Here is a 26,466-nt window from a genome sequence, read left to right on the forward strand (position 1 = left end):
CCCCAGCCACTGGCACTGCCCCTCTACCCCTCAGCTCCTGGCACTGCTCCTCCCCCCTCAACTCTTGGCACTGCCCCCCTCAGCCCCTGGCATTGCCCCCCCCCCTCAGCCCCTGGCATTGCCCCCCCTCTCAGCTCCTGGCATTGCCCCTCCCTCAGCTCCTGGCACTGCCACTCCCCCCCTCCCCCATCAGCTCCTTGCACTGCCCCTTCACCCTCAGTTCCTGGCACTGCCCCCACCCCTCAGTTTGTGGACTGCCTTCACCTCTCAGCTCCTGACACTACGCCCCCACCCCACTACTCAGTACTTGGCACCGCCCCCAACCCACCCCAGTTCCTGAGACTGCTCCCCACCCAGCTTCCAGCACTGCCCCCCCTACAGCTCCTGGCACTGCCCTCCCCCCTCAGCTGCTGGCACTACACCCCTCCCCACAGCTTCCCTGACAATTGCACTTACCTCTTCCTAACACTCACAGACTCCTCATTTCTCCCCCCACCCGCCCCCGACACTCACAGCCTCCAACCCCCACCCCAACACTCAGAGCCTCTTTCTTCCTCGCACTTCTTCCTCCACACTTATGTATTAATTAGAATCCTTGCATTTAATACAGCACCTTGTCATTTCATCAAAATGTCTCAAAGCACTTCAACTGTAAAGTATGGCAATTATTTGTAGGCAAACACAGAAGTTAGATAAGGGACAGCTATTCCGGGAACGGAATCTACGACACTGGGTTATAGTCTTAAAATTAAAGCCAAGCCATTCAGAAGTGAGATTGGAAAATATTCCTTTCACGCGAAGCAACGTGAGGACGGAGTGTACGGCCTCAGAAGGCTGCAGATACGGAATTGATTGAGATGTTGGAAACGTTAGTGGAGAGATATTTGGGTATTCATGAGAAATGGAGCAAAGTTGAGAAACCTAATAAAAAGATGGTACAGGCTCAATGAGTTGGAAGGACTACTTCTGTTCCAAGCAAATGTACACCATCATGGACTCCGCGGCCACCCAATGAATCTCTTGAGAAAAACATTCCGCACAACTACTCCAATTCCCGAAGTCAATATTGCAAAGCTGTACAATATTCACACGTATTCACGATTCAGTCCTGTTTCTTTGCTTTTGCAGACAACACTCTCTACCCTCTTCCTCCAACCAGCACGTAACTCGAAATTTCAAGACGGATGTCGGGAAGTTTTTCTTTACCCAGAAGGTAATCGACGACTGGAACAGGTTGCCAGGAAGGCCAGGACACTGCACTGATGGGGTGGGAGTGGGCAGGAGGTGTGTGTGTGTGTGTGTTTTGGAAAGATGTGATCAGAAGGGTTGAGGACCAATCTTGTGATCTTAATGTGGAGTGTTGGATCAGTTATCTATGTAACCTTTAAACTCATCCTCCACCAGATATTTATCCATCAAATTCCAAATGAATGAATAACAACAGAATCTTGGGTTTCCTTGGGAGCCTGTGCCATGTGACAGTTAACTTGGAAGAGTATTATTCGCAGGTTTTCTGTTTCCATGCCAAGTGAGAGCAGACGGTGCACACTGCTGGCCTGGCCTGTGACTTTCCAGGACACGTTCGCTGCAGTAAAACAGACCAGAACCAAGGTACCAGTGCATTGCATCTCTCTGTGCTGGGCTTCAGAGAGGGATTGTTGCAAAAAAAAGAGAGAGAGAGAGAGATTGAACCCGGAAGCACTGTGTGCAACAACGTGATTGTCAATCAGAGCCCCAATACACATTGCACTGCACAAGAGGAGGCAGCGACTCAGCACAAAAGCAGCAGCACTGGGGGGGGTGGGGGGGGGGCTCTGGCTCTCCTCTGCCCACGCACAGCGATCGCTCCCCTGGTTTGCTCTCACCTGCCCGGCTTCACCATCGCCTACCAGGTACTGAGACGAGCGCAACAGCCTCCCCTTTTTTTTCAAAAAAAATGTGCTGGTCGAATCCGTGAGGCTGGGGGTGGGGGGAAAAAAAGTGCGCAAAAAAAAGAAAGCACATTGGGTCCGCAGTGACAGTGACCTTGTTGTTGCTGTTGCTTCTGCTGCTGCTGCTGCATCCATCCTCAATAACGTTTGAGATCCAGGATTCACCAGCCACAGTGGGCAGCCAATGCCACCTGCAGCAGGTGGCAATGTCAATTGTTGTTGCAAATATTCAGTGGGAAAGTGATGTGCCACTTTTTTTAAAAAAAATCGTTCCTGGTTTTTTTTTGAACCAGAAAAATACTGTATAAAAAAAAGCAAATGTCAAAGAAAATCAAAGCTGGACCTCAGGTACGATGATTGCAGTGATCGATTTCACCCAATATCAAATGAATTAGTTTAACAGTGGTGGCATGCAAATGCAGCTTTCTTTCCTTTAAAAGCATGTATATTTTTGTTTGAAAGTGACATTATTGGATGATTCCTGTGGGCTAAAAAAAATTAAATCGATTTGTAATTTTGTGTTTACCGTTATAGGAAGTCGGTTATCAACATGAATGTGGGGTGGAATGGTGCTGAAGCTTATGGAAGATAGAAGATATGGAAGAGATATCAGAGGAAACCATTAAAGATTCCCAATCTTCTTTGAAGACTGTGGTTCTGAGAGTGGTAGATCTGCCGGCATCATTGTATAATTCTCTTCTAGAGGTAAAGCACTTTACAGTAAAGCTAAATGTGAAACATTGCAGGTTTGAAGAACTTGTCTTTACCTAATACAGTATTAATCATTGTGTTTTCATAAGCCGTATCAGTGAAATTCTAATCACATTTCAATGTAAAAATAGTGCCAGTTAAGATTAGTTACAGACAGAATACATGTAACATATATATGATATCCTCCCGATGTGAAAGGTGCAGTATAAATGTAGATGATAGTGTACTGTAATAGTAAATAGCATAAATGGCTTAGTATTTAGATATATAATCATTACATCATCAGATTACCATTATAGGTAGTCTTCAGTTTACAATAATGTTTGTGCTGTTTAAGGAATATCCAGCCTGCTCCTAAAGCTGACAGATTTCCAGTTGGGGCAAGTGACATTTGTCTATATGAGTTCAAGCATACAAGGGTGGTTGCGAGAAGTAAAATATAGTACAGTATTTGAATGCTTTATGTGCTGTAAATGTGTTGCTTCACTATTAAAACATTACCTATGCCAGCAACTGGAGTATAGGCCGACTTGCTCTTCATTCAATATATGCTTTGATACATGGCTCTAGATTTTATTTCATTTCATTTTTGGGATGCAGTTAATATACTGGCATAACTGAATATGAAAATGCGAATGAGAATTTTGCAATATCTGCATTAGCACAGATTTTTTACAGTGTGCATTAAATCAAGCCCTTCCACAGATGCATGAATTCAATTAGATTATGAACACTTTCAGCTGAAAAATAAAGACAGATTTTTTTTTAAAAAATCAACTTATCAAACACTGAGATCAAGGCGAACGTTCAAGTACTTGTAAAAGTGATAGTAAATTAGCTTTGAATGGTGAATTGTCATCTCGCATGTATTGCAGAAATGTACTGGGACAACCTTTCCTTTTAGAGTTGTCAAATAACTCTCCCTTTCCTTCCCTGCCCCCCACCCACCCCCGCCAACCTCCCCCCATCCCTTCCATTCTGTTAGGTAAAGCTTTCTTCTGGTGTAAAGAAATTATTCTTGATCTCTGTTCTGGGGGCTGCATCATTTGTTTTTTTGGCTCACCAACTGAAGCGAAGGCGTGGGAAGAAGAAGTCACCATGGGAACAAGAGCTTTTCATTCCTGAATTTTCCAGGACATCAGCATCAGAAAAAGGTGCATTTATATTGTTAGCTTGTTTGATGTTTCTGACTTCCATTATGATATGAATAATTTATTATGGCTTCACCAAAAAAGATGCGTGTAATGCATTAGTGTTTGCAGTGCCTAAATATTTAAAACCACCCGTAATGTGTAACATTGTTGATTGTTCTTTCAGTCCACATGTTAGAGTAAAATTATTGTTAATCTTCCGATGTTGTGTAAAAATAATTCTCCCTCATTTCATTGCATATTAAACATATGCCTTTGCATATTAAGCTGCCTTTCTCAGAATTGAATGCTGTGATCCAGTCTAACATTGTAACATGAGTCATTGGATCCTCTTTCAGAACATTTTAAGTCCTGAGGTTACAATTCTGAAGTTGAAGGTTAAACACCCTGAAGCAAAGTGCCAACAAATAATTGTTTGTATTGTTTAGAAAAATGGCTGAGAATAATTTTAAGTGAAGTAATCTAATTGTGAGGTCCAGGCGATAGTTCTGAACAGATTCAATTCGATATCACTGTTCATAATATCATCTGTATCCTACAATGCCTTGTAATCATTCCTGGGCTTCATTTATTCTCTGAATAAGCTCTACAAAATATTGAGTATCTCCAGCAAGGTCAGGCTGTAAGACGTGTCCTAGAAACACAATAAAGTTTTGTCCTTTTCCAAATCCAGCATTTAAATCACTGTATTTCACTGCAAATCACATTTAAATCAAGGAAAGCTGTTGAAGTTGCTTTAAAATGAACATCCTCACAGTTGCAGGTGGGTGCTGTGTTATATAATAGCACAGCAGATGTAATGAATAGGGGAGACATTGAAAGTGAACAGAAAGAAATTCCTGAGCAGATGTGCCCTTTTTTTCTTGCTGTTCTGTGCTTACGTGAGAACGAATGTGATGCACACTAAATTACGTCCACCATATGCAACAACAGAAAAGAAAGCTGCATCAGCAATGTTTATAATCATAATATTTACGCTTGATATGTTTATAAAACACATGGGGAGATTTTCCAATGGCATCTAGATTTACTCTATTTATTTCGCATTCCACCTCTTGTTGAATTCAGTTTTAAGATTGAAATGGGTTTTCTGCACATTAAAATAATTTACAGAAATCGCCTTCAAACTTAAGGCTGTGTTTAAGAATTTGGGGATTTGCCCATTACAACATTTTTTAAGTGTTTTTGTTTCTCCGTCAAAATATAATTGTATTTGAAAATCAGAAATGGATGAATGTTTTAACCCATAGATTGTTGGCAGGTGGACTGACCAGTTTTGCACATTTTCAGCTCAAACACTGTCACCTGAAAAAAATATTAATAGTTGTAGTAATTAAGATGTTGAAACGTCAGGAATAGGATTACCATTATAATCCACTAACCCATTTAACTAAATTAATTTGCACAATTTGGATTAAAAATAAACACTTTATAAGCTTTACATGTAACCAATAAAAAGGTGAATGATCAGCAATTCACAGAAATGTCCAATAAACCTTGTTCTATAATGCTGACAAATATTTTTTCTGCCTTTAGAATATGATTACCCACTGTAAAAAAAAGATTTTTGCATTAGCAAATGGTTTGATCTTGGGATCGCTTGATGTTATTTCAGTCACGTCGGAACTATGAATGTGTGAACATTGTCACTTCAAAATTCAGTATTGTTTTTCTGGTAATTAAATTCTAGAGAGGATTATTTGTAAGACATTTTGGCTCCAGATTATTTATAAAATCAAATACATAATTGAAACATTAACAGCAGCTTTTACTTCTTTGGAAACATTCTCCTTTGGTTATTAATTGTGTTTATATCACAGTGCTCTGCAGGCTTACAATGTATAAAATGCAGGAAACAAAGTAACTCTGAAAATAAAGAGGGATAAAGAATGAAACTGATATTCTTTTCACAGATTCTAGTTGTGCTAGCAGCAGACAGAACCTGAGCCTTTCCTTACAATCAAAGGCTTCTCAGTCGCACAACATCTACGCTTCTGCTGGACTCTTCAGCAAGTATTCAAGCTCAGTACAGAGTCTGACATCAGTAAGTAACTCACAAGCATATAACCAATTCCTGTAGCAGAATGTTAATGCTGGACATAATGAGCACTTCAACAAAAGTTCAAATTGTATCCATATTCCACCTTTAAAGATAAAATAGTACTGGCCCATCTCACAATTTCTTTATTCACTCCTGGGCCAACATGACTCATTGACTCACCCATGCACGTGTCTGCCTATCCAGCCCATTTATATCCTTGCAGAAGGGTTTGGAACATTTGGAGCATTTGAAGCTGGTCAACTGTATAATGGAGAACGTCCAATGATTTGCTGAATCTTAAGTTATGCAACCACCACCACTGCGCTGCTGGTCGTTTCTTGTCCCAATTCTTGTCCCCATTATTCTTATTGTATTTTTTAAACATGCTCTAGGGTGTATGAATATTATAATAAGAATATGTTCTTCCAGCAGTAGAAATTCAGGAATATTATCTATAAAATTCAGAAAAATGTTGGTCAACTGTGGAACACAGAAAACATTTTAAGTTAAAAGATGCACAGTAAAGCCTATTATCTTAAATCTCTGAGACAATAGATCTAATCCTGTATTTAAGGAGCTTGAATGATTAGCTCAGTAAAACCATTCTGAGTTTGGGTCTATGGAACATTTTTAATCTAAGAAAGTGATCAATTTCTTTTAAAGCATATCATTAATATTGCACAAGTGTAAGATGATATAAACCTACATCTGCCTGCTTTTTTTATGGCTTAGGTTCGGAGTGTAAACTCCTCACACAGTTGTATTTGTGCAGCTTCAAACCTGTGGGACAAAGTTGGTGAAGAAAATGAAGTCAATCTTGTCAATGTGCCAGTAACTACTCCTGAAAATTTATATCTGATGGGTACGTAACAAAATGGAGAAATGCAGCCAAATGAGGAACAAGTTTGAGTTACATACCAGAATCATTGATTGCCTATTGATACGGGGACATATTATATGCATTGTTTTTCTTGTGACACTAAACTATGTGGGAGAGTAAGCTCTGAGGATGATGCAAAAAGATTGCAACGAGATATAGAGAGGCTAGGGGAGTGGGCGAGTCGGTGGCAGATGGAATTTAATGTGGGGAAGTGTGAAGTTATTCACCTAGGTAGAAAAAATATAAAAACAGATTATTTTCTAGAGGGGGAGAGATTAGATAATGTTAGTGTTCAGAGGGATTTGGGTGTCCTTGTACACCAGTCTCAAAAAGTTAGTTTGCAGGTGCAGCAAGCAACTAAGAAGGTGAACGGCATGTTAACGTTCATTGCAAAAGGTTTAGAGTACAAGAGCAGGAAAGTCTTGCTGCAACTGTATAGGGCCTTGGTGAGACCGCACCTAGAGTATTGTGTGCAGTTTTGGTCTCCTTATTTAAAAAAGGACATACTTGCCTCAGAGGGGGTGCAGCGTAGATTCACTCGGTTTGTTCCTGGGATGAGGGGACTGACCTATGAGGATAGGCTGAATAAACTAAGGCTATATTCTCTAGAGTACAGAAGAATTAGGGGAGATCTTATTGAAACATATAAGATTCTTAAAGGGCTGGATAAAGCAGACACTGAGGGACTGTTTCCCCTGGTAGGAGAATCTATAACCAGGGGTCACAGTCATAAAATTAAGGGTCAGCCTTTTAGAACAGAGTTGAGGAAACATTTCTTCACTCAGAGGGTAGTGAATTTATGGAATTCACTACCCCATAAGGCTGTAGATGCTCAGTCCTTGAACATCTTCAAGGCTGAGACTGATATTTTTTTAAAAAATAGAGGGATTAGAGGATATGGGGATAGGGCAGGTAATTAGTTACGTCAGAAGATCAGCCATGATCTTATCGAATGGCGGGGAAGGCTCACGGGGCTGAATGGCCTACTCCTGCTCCTAATTCTTATGTTCTTCTGTCCAACTATGTTTTGTCATCTAAAGTGTTAGATAATTAAAAAGTATTTGGTTATACATTTAGAGTACATTAAATAGCATTGAATTGAATTAGATGGTCTTATATCACACAGTGGCAGTATGGCACTGGGATCTGTGCAAACAAGTAAGAGGGAGCATGGAACAGTGAGATCAAAGCTGAGATTTAGAGGTTTTTAATAATACCAAGAACAAAACCGGATAGAAAACTAATAAAGGGAAGAATTGGAAAATTACCTAAGGCAGAGAGGAAGAACAAATATGATCTGGAGGGACAAGCCGTTCTGTGGACAGATGCCAGGTCAGCATGCTGGGGTTTTATTACACTCAGTCGCATCTAATTCATTCATACATAATTCAAAGTGCCACATAAAAAATCCATTTTGCAGCTCCATAAAAGAAGAAAATGCAGCAGTGTAAATGTGTCAAATGAATATTACACTCATATTTAGATTTTTAAAAAAAAATGGATTTCAAATTTGGTCCAAACCACTGCTAAAGATATGAATCAGAAACTTTGAATAGTTTAAACAAATTGGATGCAGATGCATTTGGCAGTCTGGTCGAAGGCTCTCTTTATCAAAGAAAGGGAGTCACGGCATCTGGCCGAATTGATATATTCTATTGTATCCTGTGGTGTTCAGATTTATCTGAATTGTTATTGCATAGATCTACAGTCCAGGAACCATTTTGTGTAACATTAAAAATAAATATTTTTACATGAATTTTTATTTGTGAGTCCAGAAACTTTAGATACCCACTAAGTTTAGTTGATTGAAGCCGCCACTGAGTCAAAAGATTGTGGGTACAAACCCCACGTACAGAATTTTAAATTCACATTCCATGCTGACACTCATTTAAAGTGTGGGGGAATGCTGAATTATTAGAGGTGCTGTCTTTCAGATGAGACGTAAACCAAGGTCCCATCTGCCTGTTCAGGTGGATGTTAAAGATCCCATAACATGTTTCGAAAAGAGAAGGGAGTTTCTCTCGGTGTCCTGGCCAACAATCTCCCCAGATAAAATTGGTGATTCACTTCACGGTTGTTTGTTGCCTATTGCCGACACAAAGTAGCTGCTATGTTTGTTTACCAAAATACACTTTGCAGTAAATACAATGAAACGCTTTGAGACACCTCCAAACATGAACGGCACTGTATCAAATTCAAGATTTTCATGTCATTATTTTTCAACATATACCAGTATATTAGGTAGAGAGACATGCAAGCTGCGCTTGTTTCCCTGGTGTGAAAACAATTCATTCGAAAGAATGTGCAGTATCACTGAGTTTGCGATTGATAGCACCTCCAACGTTACATCGAAAAATAATCTCAAATGGGTATTGATTTTCAAGAGATAGTGTATCGATAAATAAATGAACCTTGCATAGGCTTTGTAAGTTGAGGGCTTGTATGAATGCGCGTGCGTGTGTGTTTTTTTTTACTGTGGCTCTCTGCACCCAGCAGGAATGGAATTGTTTGAAGAGGCACTGAGGCGATGGGAGCAAGCCCTCACATTCCGCAGTACACAGGCAGAGGATGAAGCAAATTGCTCTGCTGTCAAACTAGGAGCAGGAGACACCATTGCAGAAGAAAGCATTGAGGTAAGCCTGAGCCAGAAGGAAGTCTCAATCCATAAAATTTTAAAGGGATGGATTGAGCACACCAGTGCTGCGCTGTGGAGTGATGGACTTTTATTTCAAGCAAGCCAGGGTTCATCACCGGGGTTTGGGTTTTTGTTGTAACTTTTATGTCATTTCCTCTGCCTTCGTCTAAAAAAAAATCTCAGAATGTAAATTATCTCCGTGCAATGCTCATTTCTGTAAGGGTGTGAAATGCTGGCAGTGTGAAAGTGGGTCTATTATTTGAGTTGTGTAATGCATGTGTATTACGTGAGTTGTATAAGCAGATGTAAATTACTACATAATTATGGACACTCTTATTCCCTCTTTACACCTGTTTTTCACACATGGTTTATATAAAATACCCAATAGACCCAAATGTGGTGGGAGCTTTTGTTTTGGCACCATCCCATTTTTGGCAAGTGTACAGTGAATCGTGCTAAACATAAGAGAGTTTAAAATCAGTTGCAGATCCCAAACTGGTTACCATTGAAGCTTCTCAATATCTACTTACTTCTGCCAGAGAATACAGGGGAATATTATCCTCTACTCTCTGTTGTTTCTGAAGCTCAGCGTATTCATGTAAAATATCAATTCCTACACACACACACACATATATAATATGTATTTATATATAAATCACATTCCATGGTACAAAATATATCTAGACCTCTATCTGCACTAATCAACTCACAGGAAGATACAAGTTAAAATCAGATATTTACTCAAAATAAAATCTTTTAAGGATCTGAAAATGCCGCAAAACAAGAGACCAAAGGTGGAGGAAAAAATCCGCTTTCTTCTGCAGGAAGTAGACTTCTAAATTTAGGAGCTAAACCAGAAGGTGACCAAGTAATCTTTCAGACCAAAAATAGGGCCTGAAATGTTGCAGACACCCAAAGGTCACAGAAAGAGATTGTGTAGAGATTTGCAATAATCTCCCAGGTTACAAAGGTGCTTGATAATACAATCATAGATTAAAGTAGCAGAGTGGATGGCATTGTTCTAACCTTTTTCTCCACTCTTATTTTGAGTATTTTCAAATGGGCCGCATGGTTCATCTTATTCTCCATGCTCCCCAGGGGAGTGAGTATTTGCAGCCCTGCATATGAAATCTTTAAAGTGTTAAATTTCAGACATGACCCATCTGAAAGCTCCTTCTCTGAGTATCAGTCAGGATCTTGAGTAGGTCATTACTTGCAAAATGAAGATGTACCTAAACATATAGGAGACTCTCATGATCAGGATGGAAGCCAGTGAAACAGCCTCCTGTGATTAACAGTGCAAAGTCATTTCTTATGTCATCTTCCTTAGCATTAACATTAAACAGGGCTGAGCTTCCTAGTAGTGACAGGACAAGTGAGTGTATCTGTCTAAATAGAAATAATCCAGCCTTCAGTCATTGATCAACAGCAGTTATCTGACTGGGTCCTAATTTCAGTTAGGATTCATGTGCATATCCAAGCAAATGCATTGTAAAAAGGTTTCTTCAGTGTATTTATTAATTGACAAATATGCCAGAGAATTAAACTGAATGATATCTGCCACTCATTGGAGGAAGTAAGATATTTCACACAGTTTGGGGCCACTTACCAGATTTGATTGACTTTCTGTAACACTGTATTTCCTAAACACAATGTTACAGAAAGGTCAAAAAAAAATCACATCTGTAGGCTAGCCATGCCTTCCTGCCTTTTACTTTTAATGTGATGACAGTGGTTCACTCATCTCCTCTGCTGTTAAGATGGCTTCTCTATTAACAAATCAATTCAGACCATCTGGAAATATTCCTTTTCTTGAGTTAAATTATTTAGCATCAGTAAAGTCTTACAACATGATAGTAGAATAGAAAAGTCTGGTGCAGTTTTTATGAACAGCTTTGAAGCAGCAGCTCTTAGCAAAGGTGGCACATCACATGTTTTGCTGCATACATTTGCCATAGCTTGAGACGGTGGACCACTGCTTATATTCGGAGTTGAAGGGTTTTCAATCCCGTTTGCAGATAAACTGTTGTAAGGCACTGATGGCAGTTTTAGGGGAGATAATTTGTAGAGACAGTTTTTTTCATATAATTTGTTGTAGTTGTGATCTGCAAATGGTAATGTCAGAGAGCAATCCTTTGCAGTGAAATGAACAACTTGGCAGATTTCTCCACTATACTATTTCACTGTTTATTTAAGGGCAGAAGTGCACAACATTAATGCAGTCACTCAAAATGATGGGTCGATTCTCTGTAGGATTCCAAGGAATGGTCCATGTAAGAAGAGGGCTTTATATTAACTTTTTTAATCCATAAAAATAGAAATTATCTGCAGCAATGCATCTGGATCTTAAACAGCTTTTATCTGATAGAACACAGAAAAGGGAAGTAGTAAGCAGCTTATTGCTTTAAATAGTCCAAGCAAATGGGGAGGGAGGGTAAAAGAAAATGTTGGCTGTAGCAAAGCTTTGCTTATTTTATTTTGGCTAAAAGAAATGCCATTATCGACAGGAACTGCAGAACTGCATACAAACATCACAGAAGAAATTACCACTGTGTGAACTCTACTCAGTTTTAAATGAAAACATTGAAAAGGTACTTATCTGATCTGGAAAACGAACTCAAGGATGTCACAGAAAAAAAGTTGTGACACTATTCATATCACGACCAGCATGGCTGCCAAACAGCTAGGTAAACTTAAGATGAATAAATCTCAGGGGAGGATAAATTGCATCGGAGCATTCTTAAGGATCTAAGGGAGGAAGTTGCAGAAACCTGCTTTATAAGGACAATTGAAACTGAAATTTTTCTGAACACTTTTCTCTTTTTCTCCACCCCCCCCCCCCCCCCCAATAGGACATCATTAGTGCAGAATTCATACATAAATTAGAGGCTTTGCTTCAGAGGGCTTATCGGCTGCAAGAGGAATTTGAGGCCACTTTGGGGGCATCTGATCCAGCTTCACTGGCAAATGATATTGGTAAGTCTGAGCTCCTCTAATTTATACAAACCATAATATTGTCTTGCCTCTTAGCTGAAAAATTGATGAAATATGATCTGAAAAGTGACAATTTATTGGAATGCATTTATACATAAAACAGCAATGAGTCTATGTACATCTAACAAGGGAGATGTTTGAAGAACTATTTTGAAAACCTCTTCACTCTCTCTGGTTTAGTGAGTACACCAAACCAATTCTCCCATTGGTGTCATAAGTGGATTATGTGTAATTAAATTTAAATAAGCCACAGAAAGAGGGAAAAAAATGTTGAAATTAATGAGCGTTCTTTCATATTGCTTTCATTTGAAAGGGCTGTTCTCCTTTCATATTGTTTTCATATTAAAGGGGCCATTCTCACTAGAAGTACACAGAAACACGGGGGGAGGGGGTGATCTTGGAATTTTTTTTGTAGTTTGGAAGGGTCATTTTCTGTTTTAAAAAGGGAGGCAGTAATTTCAACATGGTCAGAAGTTAGTGTTTGAAATAGGCTGACTACCCTTCTGCTTCTAGTGCTGTATTAGAACAATTGAAACAATCCCATTTTACACTGCTCCTTACTGCAGACATCACTGGTCAGGATAACCAACAACAGTAACAACAACAACAGAGTGCTTAAATATCACCCGACCCCAGTAATAATAATAATAATCCTTGCATTTGATATAGCGCTTTTTCATGTCTTCTAGACGTCTCAAAGCGCTGTAAACTGAATTGACTGTATATTTGTGGGCGAAATGCGGCAGCCAGTTGCGCACAGCAGTATCCCACAAACAGTCGTGACCAATTTTATTATTGTAAAAGTGTATTTATCGACAGCTAAAAGGCTTCTGGTAGAACTATGCTTTAGCCATGCTTGAGTGGGACTCTGGGGGCCGGGGAGGCGGTGTTTCTCCTGACCTCACTGCAGTCAACCCATGGCTGGAGGGTTTTGGGCTGCATTGGCTTAAGGGTTCATTTGATGGCCCATTTTTCAATCCGTAATTCTTAGTGTGGCTTTTGAATCCTTGGATAAAACCTGCAATCTAACTGGGCAGTTTGCTTCAGTCATCTAATCTCCCACAAATGCTTTGAATCCAAAAAAGCAAAGAGAAACTTGTGGTTAAAAGCTTTGATTGCTGGCTGGGCTAGGTAGGAAAATATTCAGATTAATGTATTTTAGTTGAGCTACTGCCTGTTGCTCAAGCTAAAATTCCAGTTTAGCCATGTTCTCATATTCATTTATTTATGCTCCTCACACCTCAAGATAAACCATCATCCTGCTGAGGACAAGAGACAAAGACAATATCCCGACGTGAGGTTTACAGTCTCTGAGCACAGCTCGTGTTCCTGTGCTCCCATACTCTGACAGACCTGCCTACAGACAGGATTAATTCTAAACTGATTCTAAATGTTACAATCTTGGTGCTGTGCATATTTCTGTAATCCTTGGTCAAGACATCTTGGTATCTGCTTGTATTTTGTCTTAGGCCCCTTAAATTGATCAAAATGGTTTTGTTAACATTTATTATTATTATTATAATGTCAAAATGTTTTTGTTGGTTCATCCAAAAGCTTCAGTACCTTTGATAAATTAAATTGATGTCAAGTGGCGATCTCCGGTCATTACTGTGTGGTCTTGCAATACCACACACAGGAAATACTTCTGACATCACTTTGAAAGAGAAGTAATGTAAGCAGTGCTTCATGCGTGTAGAATACATGCGCAGCACACAGCAAATTACATTAGTGGTACTTTCTGCGTGTAGCACCCTTCGCATACACAACACGCAGGATGTAACTCAGCAGCCCTGGAAGTCTGGCTTTTTTGTGTCTTTTGCTTACAAGGCAATCTCTGACTCATTAGACCTAAGTGGATGCGTTATAACAGTGGGTGGCCCTGTTCTAATTTCATGAAATACTCACCAGAGGGCAGCAGTGACCCCAGCTTGTCCCTGTTGCTTGTGCTGTGTCATTGCCTCACTTAACCAGGGATTTGGGGAGCCAAATTTGGAGACTTCCAGGCTGCCTTGCATTCTTTCTTGTCACCTGCTGTTTTAACTCAGCAAATAAGGCTGCTGTTTCGCAGCACACGGCTTGCTGTGCAGAGCTGCGGAATCTTTCATTGGTTTAGTATTTGTAGCCCAGAATGAGGATCCCAGCTGCTGCCTATCAGATTTTCAAATTTCCCAATGGGATTTATAATCTAGAATTAACAGGTTACAAGGAGGTGTTTCAATGCTTGAAACCACTAAAAATGTACATGCCTCATATCCGTTTATGCCCATTGATTTAACCTCAGCACCTGTTTCACTGAGAGAGAAAGAGAGAGCTGTGGCCAAAGAAATTTTCTTGCCCAACAAATGTTTCCCCCTCTCTCTTCCGAAAGGGCTTATCTCCTCATTTGTTTCTTTTGGGAGTAAGGTCCATTGCCAGGCTGCTAGGCACACTTGCAGTGCCTTATGTAGCCATTATTCATGTTTAAATCTTGCCGGTGAAGGTTAGGAGGGTATTTCAAAGGGGGATAGGGGGGAGGAAAGGGGATAAAATCACAGCCAACCCAATCATGCCCCCTCTCGCCATCTCGCCTCTACCTTAGCTTAATTTCCCTTCCCCATGCCAGGAATGCTATGGCCAATTGTAGTCCCACAACATTTCAAATCAGCACTTCATAGGCTGAGATTTCAACCTGAAGCCTTTGATGTGTGAGTTGCACACATGGATCAGGTCTTGTGATACTTTAAATAACACGATTATTCTTGATTAAGTATCGGGACTTCACAACACCCCTTTCCCCAGTAGCCTAGGTTTTATGCTGATATTTCTACGGCTCCCCAATTCCCTAAAAGCTCAAGCAGTTGCTAAACATTATCTGAACATTTTACTTAGATTACTGCCTTGTAATAACCCACAGTTCCATTACCTCCAACAATTGATACAGTGAAATTAATGAAACAGAGTTGTTTTGTTTTGGATCTTTTTTGCTGACAGCAGAAATGAACATTGTAAATTATATTTTAATAACAATTGAGCCACAAAACAATTGCAATGCGTAAACCAATGAGCAACAAATTTCAAAAGCGATCACTATGTTGATCAATTATTATTCTCTGTAACTTTCCATTTCCCCACACAGTAACCTTCTTATTTAAGAGCTTTCAGTTTATTTAAGGATTTATAATAGTTGGCTCCTTTTCTAAGAGATGTTTGAACAATGTATAGCTTCAAAATTAGACCACCAGTCTGTATTTAGTCTAATGCCACCAACAAGTCATGGATTGAGAAACAGTTTCTTACACTAGCTCCCACAGAGGCAAGGGAATGGTGACAGTGAGATCCTACCTAACCATCCTCAACATTTACAAAGCAATAAAAAGAAGTGCTAATGGTTTTCCTGGAGGCTGGGTGGACTGTAGGAGGTCTCTTGGTATTTCCATTACATGTTATTTGAACTTTATTCTTATTTGCTCTTCAACTCAATGCTGAGAGATTTGGATAAAACGCAGCTTTGATAAGTCATGCGTCCTGCACTAAAGAAGCTTCCTTTGGAGAAAAGTCTTAATTATTCTAATTACCCTTAAGATGCTTACAAACGGCTTGAAGAAGGTGACATTAATTTGAGGTTACAGACACAGCATTTTATTCTCGAGCAGAGCACATCCTTTTTAATTACATAGGAATGTCACCATTACCATTTAATAAAATTCTTCATTCGATTTCAAAGTATCTAATAATTCTTCCAGCTGAGTTGACCCTTCATCTTACCTGCTGAAGTGCGCACTTGGTGTGTAAGAAATCTCACCTACAGAAGACATTTAAAGTACCATTGGTTACTCACTTCTGTGCTGCACTCCAGTCAGTATTCAGTTCAGCCACTTAAGAAGAAGTTCTGAGAGCAATATCTGCCCACATGAGAGCGACTTATAATAATAATCCTTGCATTTGATATAGCGCCTTATCACATCTTCGAGACGTCTCAAAGCGCTTCACAGAATATACCATAAAGTGAATTGAGTGGATATTTTGTTCAATACGTCAGTTGTCCAGTGTATTTAAACATTTGGTAGAAAACTACTCTTGGTATCTTGATTAGATTTGTAACTTTGTTTCCTGTGGAAGTGACACTTTAAAGCTAAAGGCTCCATCAGCCAAACACTTTGACAGGATGATCCAAGTGATATGAGCAACATAGCTGTGAAAATTATAAGGGACTATTCTGGATCTTCCCCCTCCCCTGTGATAAAGATAGTACACTTTTTAAAACAATTATGTATGTGTAATGCTGTAGTCAAGTTTCTAACAAGCATTTTCTGCGGTTTTGTTTTCCTTTAGAATTTGCATGACTTTCTCTTGATCTTTTTTTCAAACGCAACTCTTAAAACAGATTACCTACAGTGAACACATCAATCTTCACTGTTATCCATAAATCACAAATGGGGGCCCAGTTTAATTGCTCAAAGCAATATCACAGAAGCAAGCTCTTTGATTTGTAAGCATGTATGGTATGTATGGAAGTTAGTGTCTGTGATGGGTTAAAGTGCATTCTTGACATTGCTGTATGTACTCTATGTTGACCAAGTCTCACCAAGAAAAGCAAAAGTTAATGTCTCCTGTTTGTGGGGAACGGAGTAAAAAAATAATGTGTTAAAGCATTACTATTGCAAGTTATAAACAGATTAAGCTTCCATTACTTTGAATCTTGTTTGACTTATTTTATGGGACCTCTTTTTGTTGAAGAGCATGCATTTTGCCGATGAAGATCTCCTGTTTCACTTTCAGGTTTACAAACAAACCTTTGCAAATACATGTTTGTATAAAACTAACCAAAAATCATGAGTTACTCAGGTTCACAAATTTTAAAACCACTGCTGGGAGAAGTACACAGTATTTATATTATGTGACTACTGAAACATCTGCCATTGTGCAGTGCCACAACCACAATCCAATGATGGTTTGTACAAGATGTCATGGTAGGAAGTAGGTTATAGGGAATCAGTGCATAATGTAAATCCAGCGTCAACATTCCATCAGGAGACAGGAAATAAATATTGCGTGGTTGTGACAGGAAACCTGTTTATATGTGCAGGAGCCTGGATCCAATGGGCTAATTGCTCATAGAACGTGGAGGTTAGACTGACTCGAGTGATTCCTGTGTTGGGAAGAATTGAAGTTGGCACATCCTTAGATGGAGAGCCAGTCACAGATTTCCTGAACTCTGCTGCCAGTATCTTGGCCTTTGGCTCTTTTGGGAACACATAACTCGTGCCTCTATGATGGTTGATACTGAAGACCAGCCTGTACAATATTACCAAAATAAGTTTGGAACACCTCCCTTCCTCTCCTGAAGGCATTCGACTCCTTTCTAGGTTATAGGTCTGTGAGCACCAGTTATCTTTAGATATCTTACCTAACGGTTATTTTTCATGAATTAGCCTCAACAGCCCCAGATTTCACTGAACTTTACAGTTCTGAACACCGTGGTCAGCATCTACAAGCAGGAAGGATGCTAGCCCATGCTTATTCTGAATGGCACCAGTGAAAGATGGTCCCACCAGATAGATCAACTAAGTGGGTCTTTATCAGCCAGACGTCGTGGGTCTCTGTGGGCTGTGTTTGCACCTGGCACACAGAGAATCTTTTCTCTTGGGGAGGAGAAATTCCTTGAGCTTCATTTTACACAGTCCTATTAAGATTAAAAGAACTTTTCGCTCTTTCCCCCCTTGGTACAGTGTTTTATCTTCAATTAATCTACATGTTGACAATTGCAGATGAAACTCCCAGCTGTCGAAATTTCTTTCCCTGCAAGTGTGTTTAGCATTAAACACTTTTAACCATTGTAGCGAATTTGGCCTTCAACAAAATATTGCAGCAACAAGAAAGCATTCCTTGCATTTTTGATAGTAATCTAAATAACTACACATGGTGTTTGGTAAATTTAGGGGCCGAAGCTCTTGAGCTGAACATTCACACATCCTACAAGGAAACATCAATCAACTGCATCCAGGTTCCGGCCTTCCCTGTTATCCAACATAATTTATACTAATAATACTTTTCAGACAATCAGGGCCTCCCTGACTTCCCATTCTGTGCTCCACTGGCTCTATAATCTATTCATCACTCATTTCTGAAAAATATGGATAACGACCCCTTGCCTCTCCTCTCCGCCTCCCACCCCACTCCCAAGTGAACTAGACCATGAGGGTAGCAACTGTATTGCATTCAATTCTGCAATTCATTTCCTCACTGCCTTTCAGTTTTTGATGTATCTACTAGCCTTGGCAATTTAGTACAGGTCAAATCCTTGAGTGCAGTTTCTTCTTTTCCTCCATATCCTCCAGATCTAAACTTTGTCTAAACTGGAAGCAGCTTTACATTCAGTACAATACCAGTACAAAACCATCCTTCATTTTGACAACAGTTTTGTTCACTCCTTTCCCCAGAATGCACATTTTTTTAACAAAAAATCTTTAAATATTATGTCCATGTATAAATCTTAAGAAGCAGAAGTTCACTCTGTACAAAATTCTGAAACTTTCAGTGAAAAAGGCCGTAACTCACGAGCTCAGCGTAGCTTGTGAGTTACCATCTGATTACAAGCTGGATGAAATAGCTTCCATCTTATTACTTATCTTTGGTACTACCGATAAATAATAAGATGGTAGCGATTTCAAACAGCTTGGAGAATCTGATACAATCTCCCAACAATTCCAAATGTTTTAGAGGAACACTGGGAGGCCTCTACACATTCTAACAGCTCATGTGAGCAGCTAATCTCACAAGCAGTTGAACTATTGTAACATTTTGATAAGGTTAGCATGGCATGGAAATCTCTGTTGAGTCTCTGACAAATTGCCGAGGAAAGCATAGCTCGCCAAGTCCAAAATATGCATAGACACATCCACTCTGCAAAACTACATTAGCAGTCTGAGCCTTGCTATGTGCATAGGATTATAAAAAGTAGACGTAACCTTCTGAAAATAGTTCTAGTTATTTAGATCATTTTGACAAGTGAGAAGAAGAAACATATTTCGGGTCAAGATGACTTCCTGGTGAAAATAGCTGCAAAGTAATCTCTGGATCTGGTCTGCTCCTTCGAGATTCTGTTTATTAGACTCATTTAAGCATTGACTTGTTCTGGACGTGTCGAAAAATCACAGAGGTAGCTAGATTTGGATAAGGCTCGGTGAACAAACTATTCCAAAGGGTGACTTGGCACTCAGCCCAATTACAATCTTTTTTTAGCAGAGCAACAGTAGCTGATACGAACTGCATGAGGTTGTTGAAAGTTGTCAACTGATGGAAGAGAAACAGAGACCCTCAACAGTCTATGTTTAATTCTGGGTAACCTGAGCTCAGAGCCCACAGCACAGTCAAGATTAAAATGGGGGAAATGAAGCACTGTATAGGCCAAAGTTGGTCTGTCACATTGATGTATTTGCTGATGCTTGTGTTCCACTAATTAAATGATGACCTTAAGGGGCCTTAACATTTTATATTCACTATTGTAGCATATCAGAGATAAAGACTGAGGAGATCAAGTTTTCTTGGCTGTGGGGGTGGGGGGACGGCTAGGAAGAGTTTCTCATTGAAGATATTAAATCACTGATCATTAGTGTGTGTATAAAAGTGTAAGTAAGCCAACGACTACCAGTGGAATTACAGCATTTAGACAGGAATGGTAATGAATCCCACTGGAATAGACCCAGAGAGGCAGGCATCCATTTTCATGTGGACACTGACAATGGTGTGCGGTTACAATGATAAATTCAATGTAAAATATTTTGGTCTAAGCTGAGCATTATATATCATTTAGACTGCCGTTATTTACAAGAGAGTCTAATCTTGTATACATGGCGGGAAACCTAATTAGAAAACACCAAATGCTCACAGCATAGGCTGTGTGAGATGAAGGTTTGACTGATGGAGCACGAGGCTTTGTCGTCAGAACACTGCAAATTGAGACACTGATGTGCTGTGAGTGAATGAATGGAATGCAATGATCACGTGTGGGCTATTGTTTACACCCAGCAATAATAACTTGGCGCCAGTATTAATCCTTCGTTGTAACCAAGTTATTTTGAGGGGTTTGTGCTGTTATCTCGTGACGAACAGTAAAAGTGAGGGGTCAAAAGAAACCAGAGTCATTTGTAACAAAAGAAGGCTTAGGAAATAATGTCAATTAATGGGAAAGCATTTTCAATACAGCAAGGAACAGCGGCCGTTTGGTTCAGAAATAGCAGGCTTGATCTGCTCCACATTTCTCAACTCAGCGCTTTCAGAGAATGAAAAGCAAGCCAGATGCCGTTCTGTAAGTGCAGTTGTTCAGTGGTAACCTGTGGTTGACACCTCCACAGTGTGTATCAGAGCCTCTGCCCATCCAAAATATTTAGGTCATTGAAGAGACTGAATACCGAATCACATTTCTGCAAATAAATCGGATTTTTAAAAGTAAAAATAATATGCAGTACATCAAAGGGAGGATCTTTTTCCTTCAAATGTACTAATCATTGAATGTACCTCTATAGTCTATACTGGCAAAGTTACAAAACGTCCAAGTGTCACAGTGCTAACGTCAACACTTGTCATTGGAAAATGGGAAAAGTTCCCGTGGCAGTTTGTTAAGTTATGAAGCAGCTGATAAAGAATGTCAGTTTTAGCCAACTCCAGTTGTAAATCACTGCGCAGCTTCCTGCCTTCAGACGACACTTACAATGTGCAAAGAGCTACCTGAAACAGATGTGGTCATCCAGAGCATTCCCTTTCAGTGACAAGTTTCCTATTATTCTAGTGCATTAGAAACTTCAGTATCATCCTTTAAAAACATTTGAGTCAGTTGTACTTTGTTCTGAATTTATTCAGATAATTCGCACAAGCTTATTACAATACGCCATGTGTGCTGAACTCCACTTCTCTCCCCCAGACTGTTCTGAAGACATCTTGTAATTATTAAGTGTGATGGGGAGCCTCAAGAGCACGTTCATTGTGGGGGTGGGGGGGTGGTCAAATATCTTGACATGTTGAGGGCACAATCCTCAAAATACTTAAAATCAAGAATAAAGATCAAAAATAAAGTTTGACTTTGAATTTCTCATAGCTGAAATTCCATAATATTATACTCATGTATATGCTGAACCTTTTAGACTCTAGATTAATTAATTCTTATTTAGTATGCTTGTCGTATTATCCAGCATCACACTTCCTGTGCTTAAGCAGGCAGCGGACAAGCACTTGGGCCCCTCTGGCAGTGTTTTTGGTTGGTCTATATCTCTTATTTCTCCTTCACTGCTGCTCAGCACATTCCCACAACATACTACAAGATCAGAAATGTTTAGAGTGGATGGACAGGAAGAATTCATCCAGCCTCTTGGTTCTACAGTTGGGCATTGTTGAACAATGGACAAATTAACTATGTTTGACAATATACTGTTTGCTTTTGATGTTGTGAAAGAACATCCACTGGTTGCATATTGACACTTTACATCCATGGCCTAATGAGGCCCTGGTTTTGCATGAAAATCACACGAACCAAAGGCCGTAGTTACTGCATTAATCCTATTGTTTTTTGTGACTGTGCTAAAATGGAACCTAATCTGGGATTTTTCTCATTACAGACAGGGAGACTGACATTACTGTCAAGGACGATACTGATGATTTCTGTCTGAGAGATACAACGAGCATTGCATCCACAGATTCGTTTGTTTCAGCGGCTGAGGTGGGCACATTGCTTACATTAGGCTTCAATTTGCAGGTCATGTTAACCTTGCGTAAATGAAAAGGATCAGAGGTTTACATAACAACTTCTAATCCTTTTCATTAGTTGTTAGTCTTGAATGAAGGCAGATGCGATTGTCTGTACGTTTACACATGAGTTACGTTAGACCCCATTACCTCATAGAGATGATATCTATTTGAATTGGTCAAGATGTTAGGTTTGGTGTTTGAACTGCACAAAGGCATGCATTGGTGGTATATGGTAAAGAGAGGTGACAGGGTATTGAGTTCAGATATTATGACAGGAAAGTAGTAAATAGAACAGTAAGTTATGAGAGTATTGACCCCTATCCTCACCCATCCATGGCCCAGTCTGTCCCATCTCCCAATGTGACATTCCTATCAACAGTGTTGGTGTGGGAGGTGGGGGGGCGAGAAGAGACAGAAAATAAATCTGGAATTGAAATCCCGCCAGTAGATCATATTTACTGTCTCCAGCAGGTGAAGATCACAGAGCAGTTGGTGAGACCCCGTCGTTAGTGTTGTGTGAAATAAATTAGCTCTGCATCTTGTTCTTGCTAGATATAACCTGGCAGTACTTGATGTAGGCATAGGCGTAAAGTGTAGAGTAAAGCCTTTTCAATTTGCAGCACTGATATCTTTTAGCTTTCTGAGCCCCCAAATTTCACCCCTACCTCAGAGTGCCGTGAGCTTAGTGCAGTAGAGTAATCTGATGCATCATCTTTAAAGCCAGAAAGCATCATTTCACACTGCTAGGCCTTTGACTTTTGTGGCTGCACAAAAATGCTGATGAGCTGAATCTGAGCTACTAAAGGTTACATGCAGTGGCAATGTTGGCTTGAAACCCGACAGAGTACAAAATAGGGGGTTCCAGGTGAAAAACGGGTATGAAAAGAAAAGCTTTGGATTAAAAATTAAAACAAAAATTGCTAGAAATCTACATGGGGTAAATTATTCTAGGAGAAAGATAAGTTAGTGTGTCCTTTCAAGTATGACGGAAATGATATTCTGAGTTGAAAGCACATGTTGCTTTGTAAAAAAGGGAGGATTCGATTGTAAGCACCTCTAATCTGACCTTAAACTGTTTTAGACTGACCTTATTTGGAGAAGTAGCTATACCTGACTGGCAGATTGCCCTGTAACAGCATACTGATCTGGAAAAAGATGCCACATATTTTCCGGATTATAACTTGGTGCAAATATAAAGGGTGACTGAAGGCGAGTGTTGAACAGTAAAGGAAACCCCAGTGTGATATCGAGCCACGCATCATCCCAAATACTATGAGACGGTTTATTTTTCGATGAATCACCACTCAGAAGTTCTCAGTATCGCGCTAGGATATGGACATTTAACATTATATTTAAAATAAATGATACATTAATGGCCCTGTGCTGCCCACTCCATGATGCATGGAACAGCTCAGGTAGTTTCTTGCTGAGACAGGGCCTAGTCACTTACTGCTGAGCACAAGCAGAAACTAATACATTGGTCACACAATGCATTTCACTGGCCATCTACTGCAAGAAAGAAAGTGCAACACAGGGGCTTAAAAAAAAACTTCCAAAACTCCCTCTGTAACCAACCTCTGTGTAAACAGAAATACAGCGTCTTTCTCATATATTAAGAGCATACCTCTGACAGATTTTAACAGATGGCTACAGACAGTTAGCTAAATATATAATTGCAACGCAGCAAAAATCAGAGGCAGTAAAGATATCCATGAGCTTTAAATGTTTTGACTGTCTTACTGGAATGTTTGGAGATGGCTGCTCCTGCTCTGGGCTTTACTAATGGAATGGAATTCACACTGGACAGTCCGTTTATCATATATCAGTGTACCTCCCGCAGACACTGTAGATTCTGCAATAAAATATAACTGGGTCTTTAAGGCTGGACTGCTAAACATAAATATAGCACAGTGAAGTAACATTTCACTCCCAAGCTTCCTGTTTGAAATAAAATGTCCCGTTTACTGAACACTTGCTAAGGCCCTCAGTTAAATTATTTTTATAAAGATGCAACACTACACTCAGATCTTTCATCTACTTCCAACAAAGAAAAGTAAATCAATGTCCAAGTTACTGTTTTGAAGTAAAAAACAGCATCTTAAATGATAAAGTGGTATATCACTCAAGGAATTCTACAGTTTATAACTGTATTGACGTGTTAGCCTGGACAATATGAATTCAATGTCCCAATTTTATCCCTCTATTTGTAAATACACAAATGACTTGCTCAGCTGAGTTGAGGCAGGATATTAAATTCTTGCTTCTCTGAGTTAGGGGCAACCCATTAATGTTTGTACAGACAGATTAATGATGTATTTAAGTGCACCGATCTACTGCCTACGTTCTGTTCATTTATCCTGCAAACGCTGTGGTTACAGAGTATGAACCGACCAGCTATCCAGAATTGTGTGCATAAAAGGTCAAACTGAATTAGCATTAGGGTCGTTAAAAAGATGTACCAGATCACATCTGCTACGCATTATTTTAAAACGTAAATCCTTATGTGGACATTTTGGTCAGAATTCTCTCCCATTTACTATGCATGGAGGATGAATTCCAAACGATGTGTTGAATCATTAAATGCCACAAATAGTTTGTACTCCATTATCAAACTGTTGATGCACCACAGACCAGTCAGCTTTAAGAATTACTCAACGTTGGTAGGTTTCATCAGTCTGACCGAATGTCATGAACTCTTGACAACCTTGATTATGTTTTCACAAATATTCATTTACTTAATTGGCTTAAGAGTAAATTTTAATTATTGATTTCACAAATAGCTGCCTTCTAAAATTATGAATACTGTCATCTACATGCGCACACCATTCGCAAATTAGGAATAAACTACTGATAAAGTGTTCTAGATTTGTGACCTAGATTTCACAACAAGCATAAGTAGGGCAAAAGGAAATCCAAAAAATCTGGATCAATTTAGCAGAAGGCAAAGAAGAGGTAGATCATACTTTAGTGGAGATAAATATAAGGTAACATGTATTGGAACAAGAAACAGTACATATACATTCAAAGGACAATGTGTGTGCAATGACGGATTAATGATGCATCTCAGTAGCCAAATAAGAGCAACAAGGATGATTCTAGGTCTTAGAGCTCCAGGAGAGGAGAGGTTTGCAGAGCTGAATTTCCATTCAGTGAAGAGAAAAAGATTTCCAAAAGATTTCACTCAAGATCCTTAAAAACCATTAGAGGGATAAGCATATCACTATTTTTAGTTAGCTAGGAAGACTGGCTATGCAGTGATAAGATGAAATCACAGAACACAATAACCATATAACACAATAGCCTAACATTGGTGTTTAGCTTTTCTAAATAAGATGTAAATTGGACCAATTCATTATGAACACAAATGTTGAACTTTCTGTTCTATTATATTAAAGTAGACACCATGGACATTTCTCAAAATGACATTTTAAAACCACAAATTCAACCATATCCAAGAAGAAGTAAACACAAAGTGTGGCATTGAGTCAACGTGATAGTTTCCTTATTAAGAATATATAGTGATTTCCAGATGACACGTTAGCTGGAAGACAAATGGGGTTGAAATGTATGAATTATTTTTGCAGTTTGTGCAGGAAGATTTTTTTCCCCTCTGATTCTGGAATATCTTTGTAACCATATATGAGAAACTATGTACGACCATTTCCTTACTTCAATCCATTAAATGCTTTATTCATTTTTGTCCAACACCTTTACTTAAAAATGCAACCTTATCTAACATTTCAGGATTCATATCATACCACTAAACGCAGCGTAAATTACAGAAAAACTGCAATTGGCAGGAACATGCAAGAGGTCAAACTTGCAGAGCAGCACATTCCAGTCATCATAATTTAGTCTGTCTACTGTGGGTCTTGTTTTAGACAATATGCTTTAACCAGTGATCCCTTAGATAACAACAGTCACTCAAAAGATAATTGTTTATTTTTGACAACAGTCACCAAATCAACCTTCACCGTCTTTTTATTAAAAAGTACTGCACTTACAATCAGGTATATTCTTCAAATAAGATTTCCATTTTATAGCAATGTTGAAAAAGCCAAGTTGGGTGATGCTAAATTAGCACTTAAATCAACACCATAAACTACCAACAAAATTAGCATTTTAAGGTGGCAATAAAAATTTTGGATTTGATTTTGGACCATAACGGACAAAAAGCACAGCATTCTTTGCTTGATTAACACACTCACAAAACACTGCTAGAATGGTTCACGATGTGCAACTTCAGTAAAGTGGTTGGGCCAAGAACTATATCAAGTGTTTTTTATTAGTGAAAATGGATCACTTTGTAAGCATAATTGTAGTACTGTAGCATTGATGGAACTAAGATACATTAGTACTGTGTATATAAAATAATGTCTGCACTGAAAATCTAAGATTATGGG

General features: G+C 39.3%; 1 protein-coding gene across 2 annotated transcripts in view; it reads left to right on the forward strand.

Annotated features, from left to right (window-relative positions):
* Positions 1 to 1,527: 1,527 nt before the first annotated feature.
* miga1 (mitoguardin 1) overlaps positions 1,528 to 26,466 on the forward strand; it is a 33,473-nt gene continuing 8,534 nt past the window's right edge. The window contains exons 1-9 of one of the 2 annotated variants that reach the window (XM_042335711.1): positions 1,528 to 1,892; positions 2,225 to 2,279; positions 2,466 to 2,636; positions 3,628 to 3,796; positions 5,707 to 5,837; positions 6,567 to 6,696; positions 9,211 to 9,347; positions 12,202 to 12,325; positions 21,934 to 22,034. In XM_042335711.1, coding sequence (XP_042191645.1) covers positions 2,529 to 2,636; positions 3,628 to 3,796; positions 5,707 to 5,837; positions 6,567 to 6,696; positions 9,211 to 9,347; positions 12,202 to 12,325; positions 21,934 to 22,034 — 900 coding nt within the window. In that variant the 5' untranslated portion in view covers positions 1,528 to 1,892; positions 2,225 to 2,279; positions 2,466 to 2,528. The remainder of the gene's footprint in view (positions 1,893 to 2,224; positions 2,280 to 2,465; positions 2,637 to 3,627; positions 3,797 to 5,706; positions 5,838 to 6,566; positions 6,697 to 9,210; positions 9,348 to 12,201; positions 12,326 to 21,933; positions 22,035 to 26,466) is intronic. The other variant, XM_007887255.2, reaches the window with a different exon arrangement.

The sequence above is a fragment of the Callorhinchus milii genome, unplaced genomic scaffold, assembly GCF_018977255.1.
Source record: "Callorhinchus milii isolate IMCB2004 unplaced genomic scaffold, IMCB_Cmil_1.0 Scaffold5, whole genome shotgun sequence".
Classification (NCBI taxonomy): Eukaryota; Metazoa; Chordata; class Chondrichthyes; order Chimaeriformes; family Callorhinchidae; genus Callorhinchus; species Callorhinchus milii.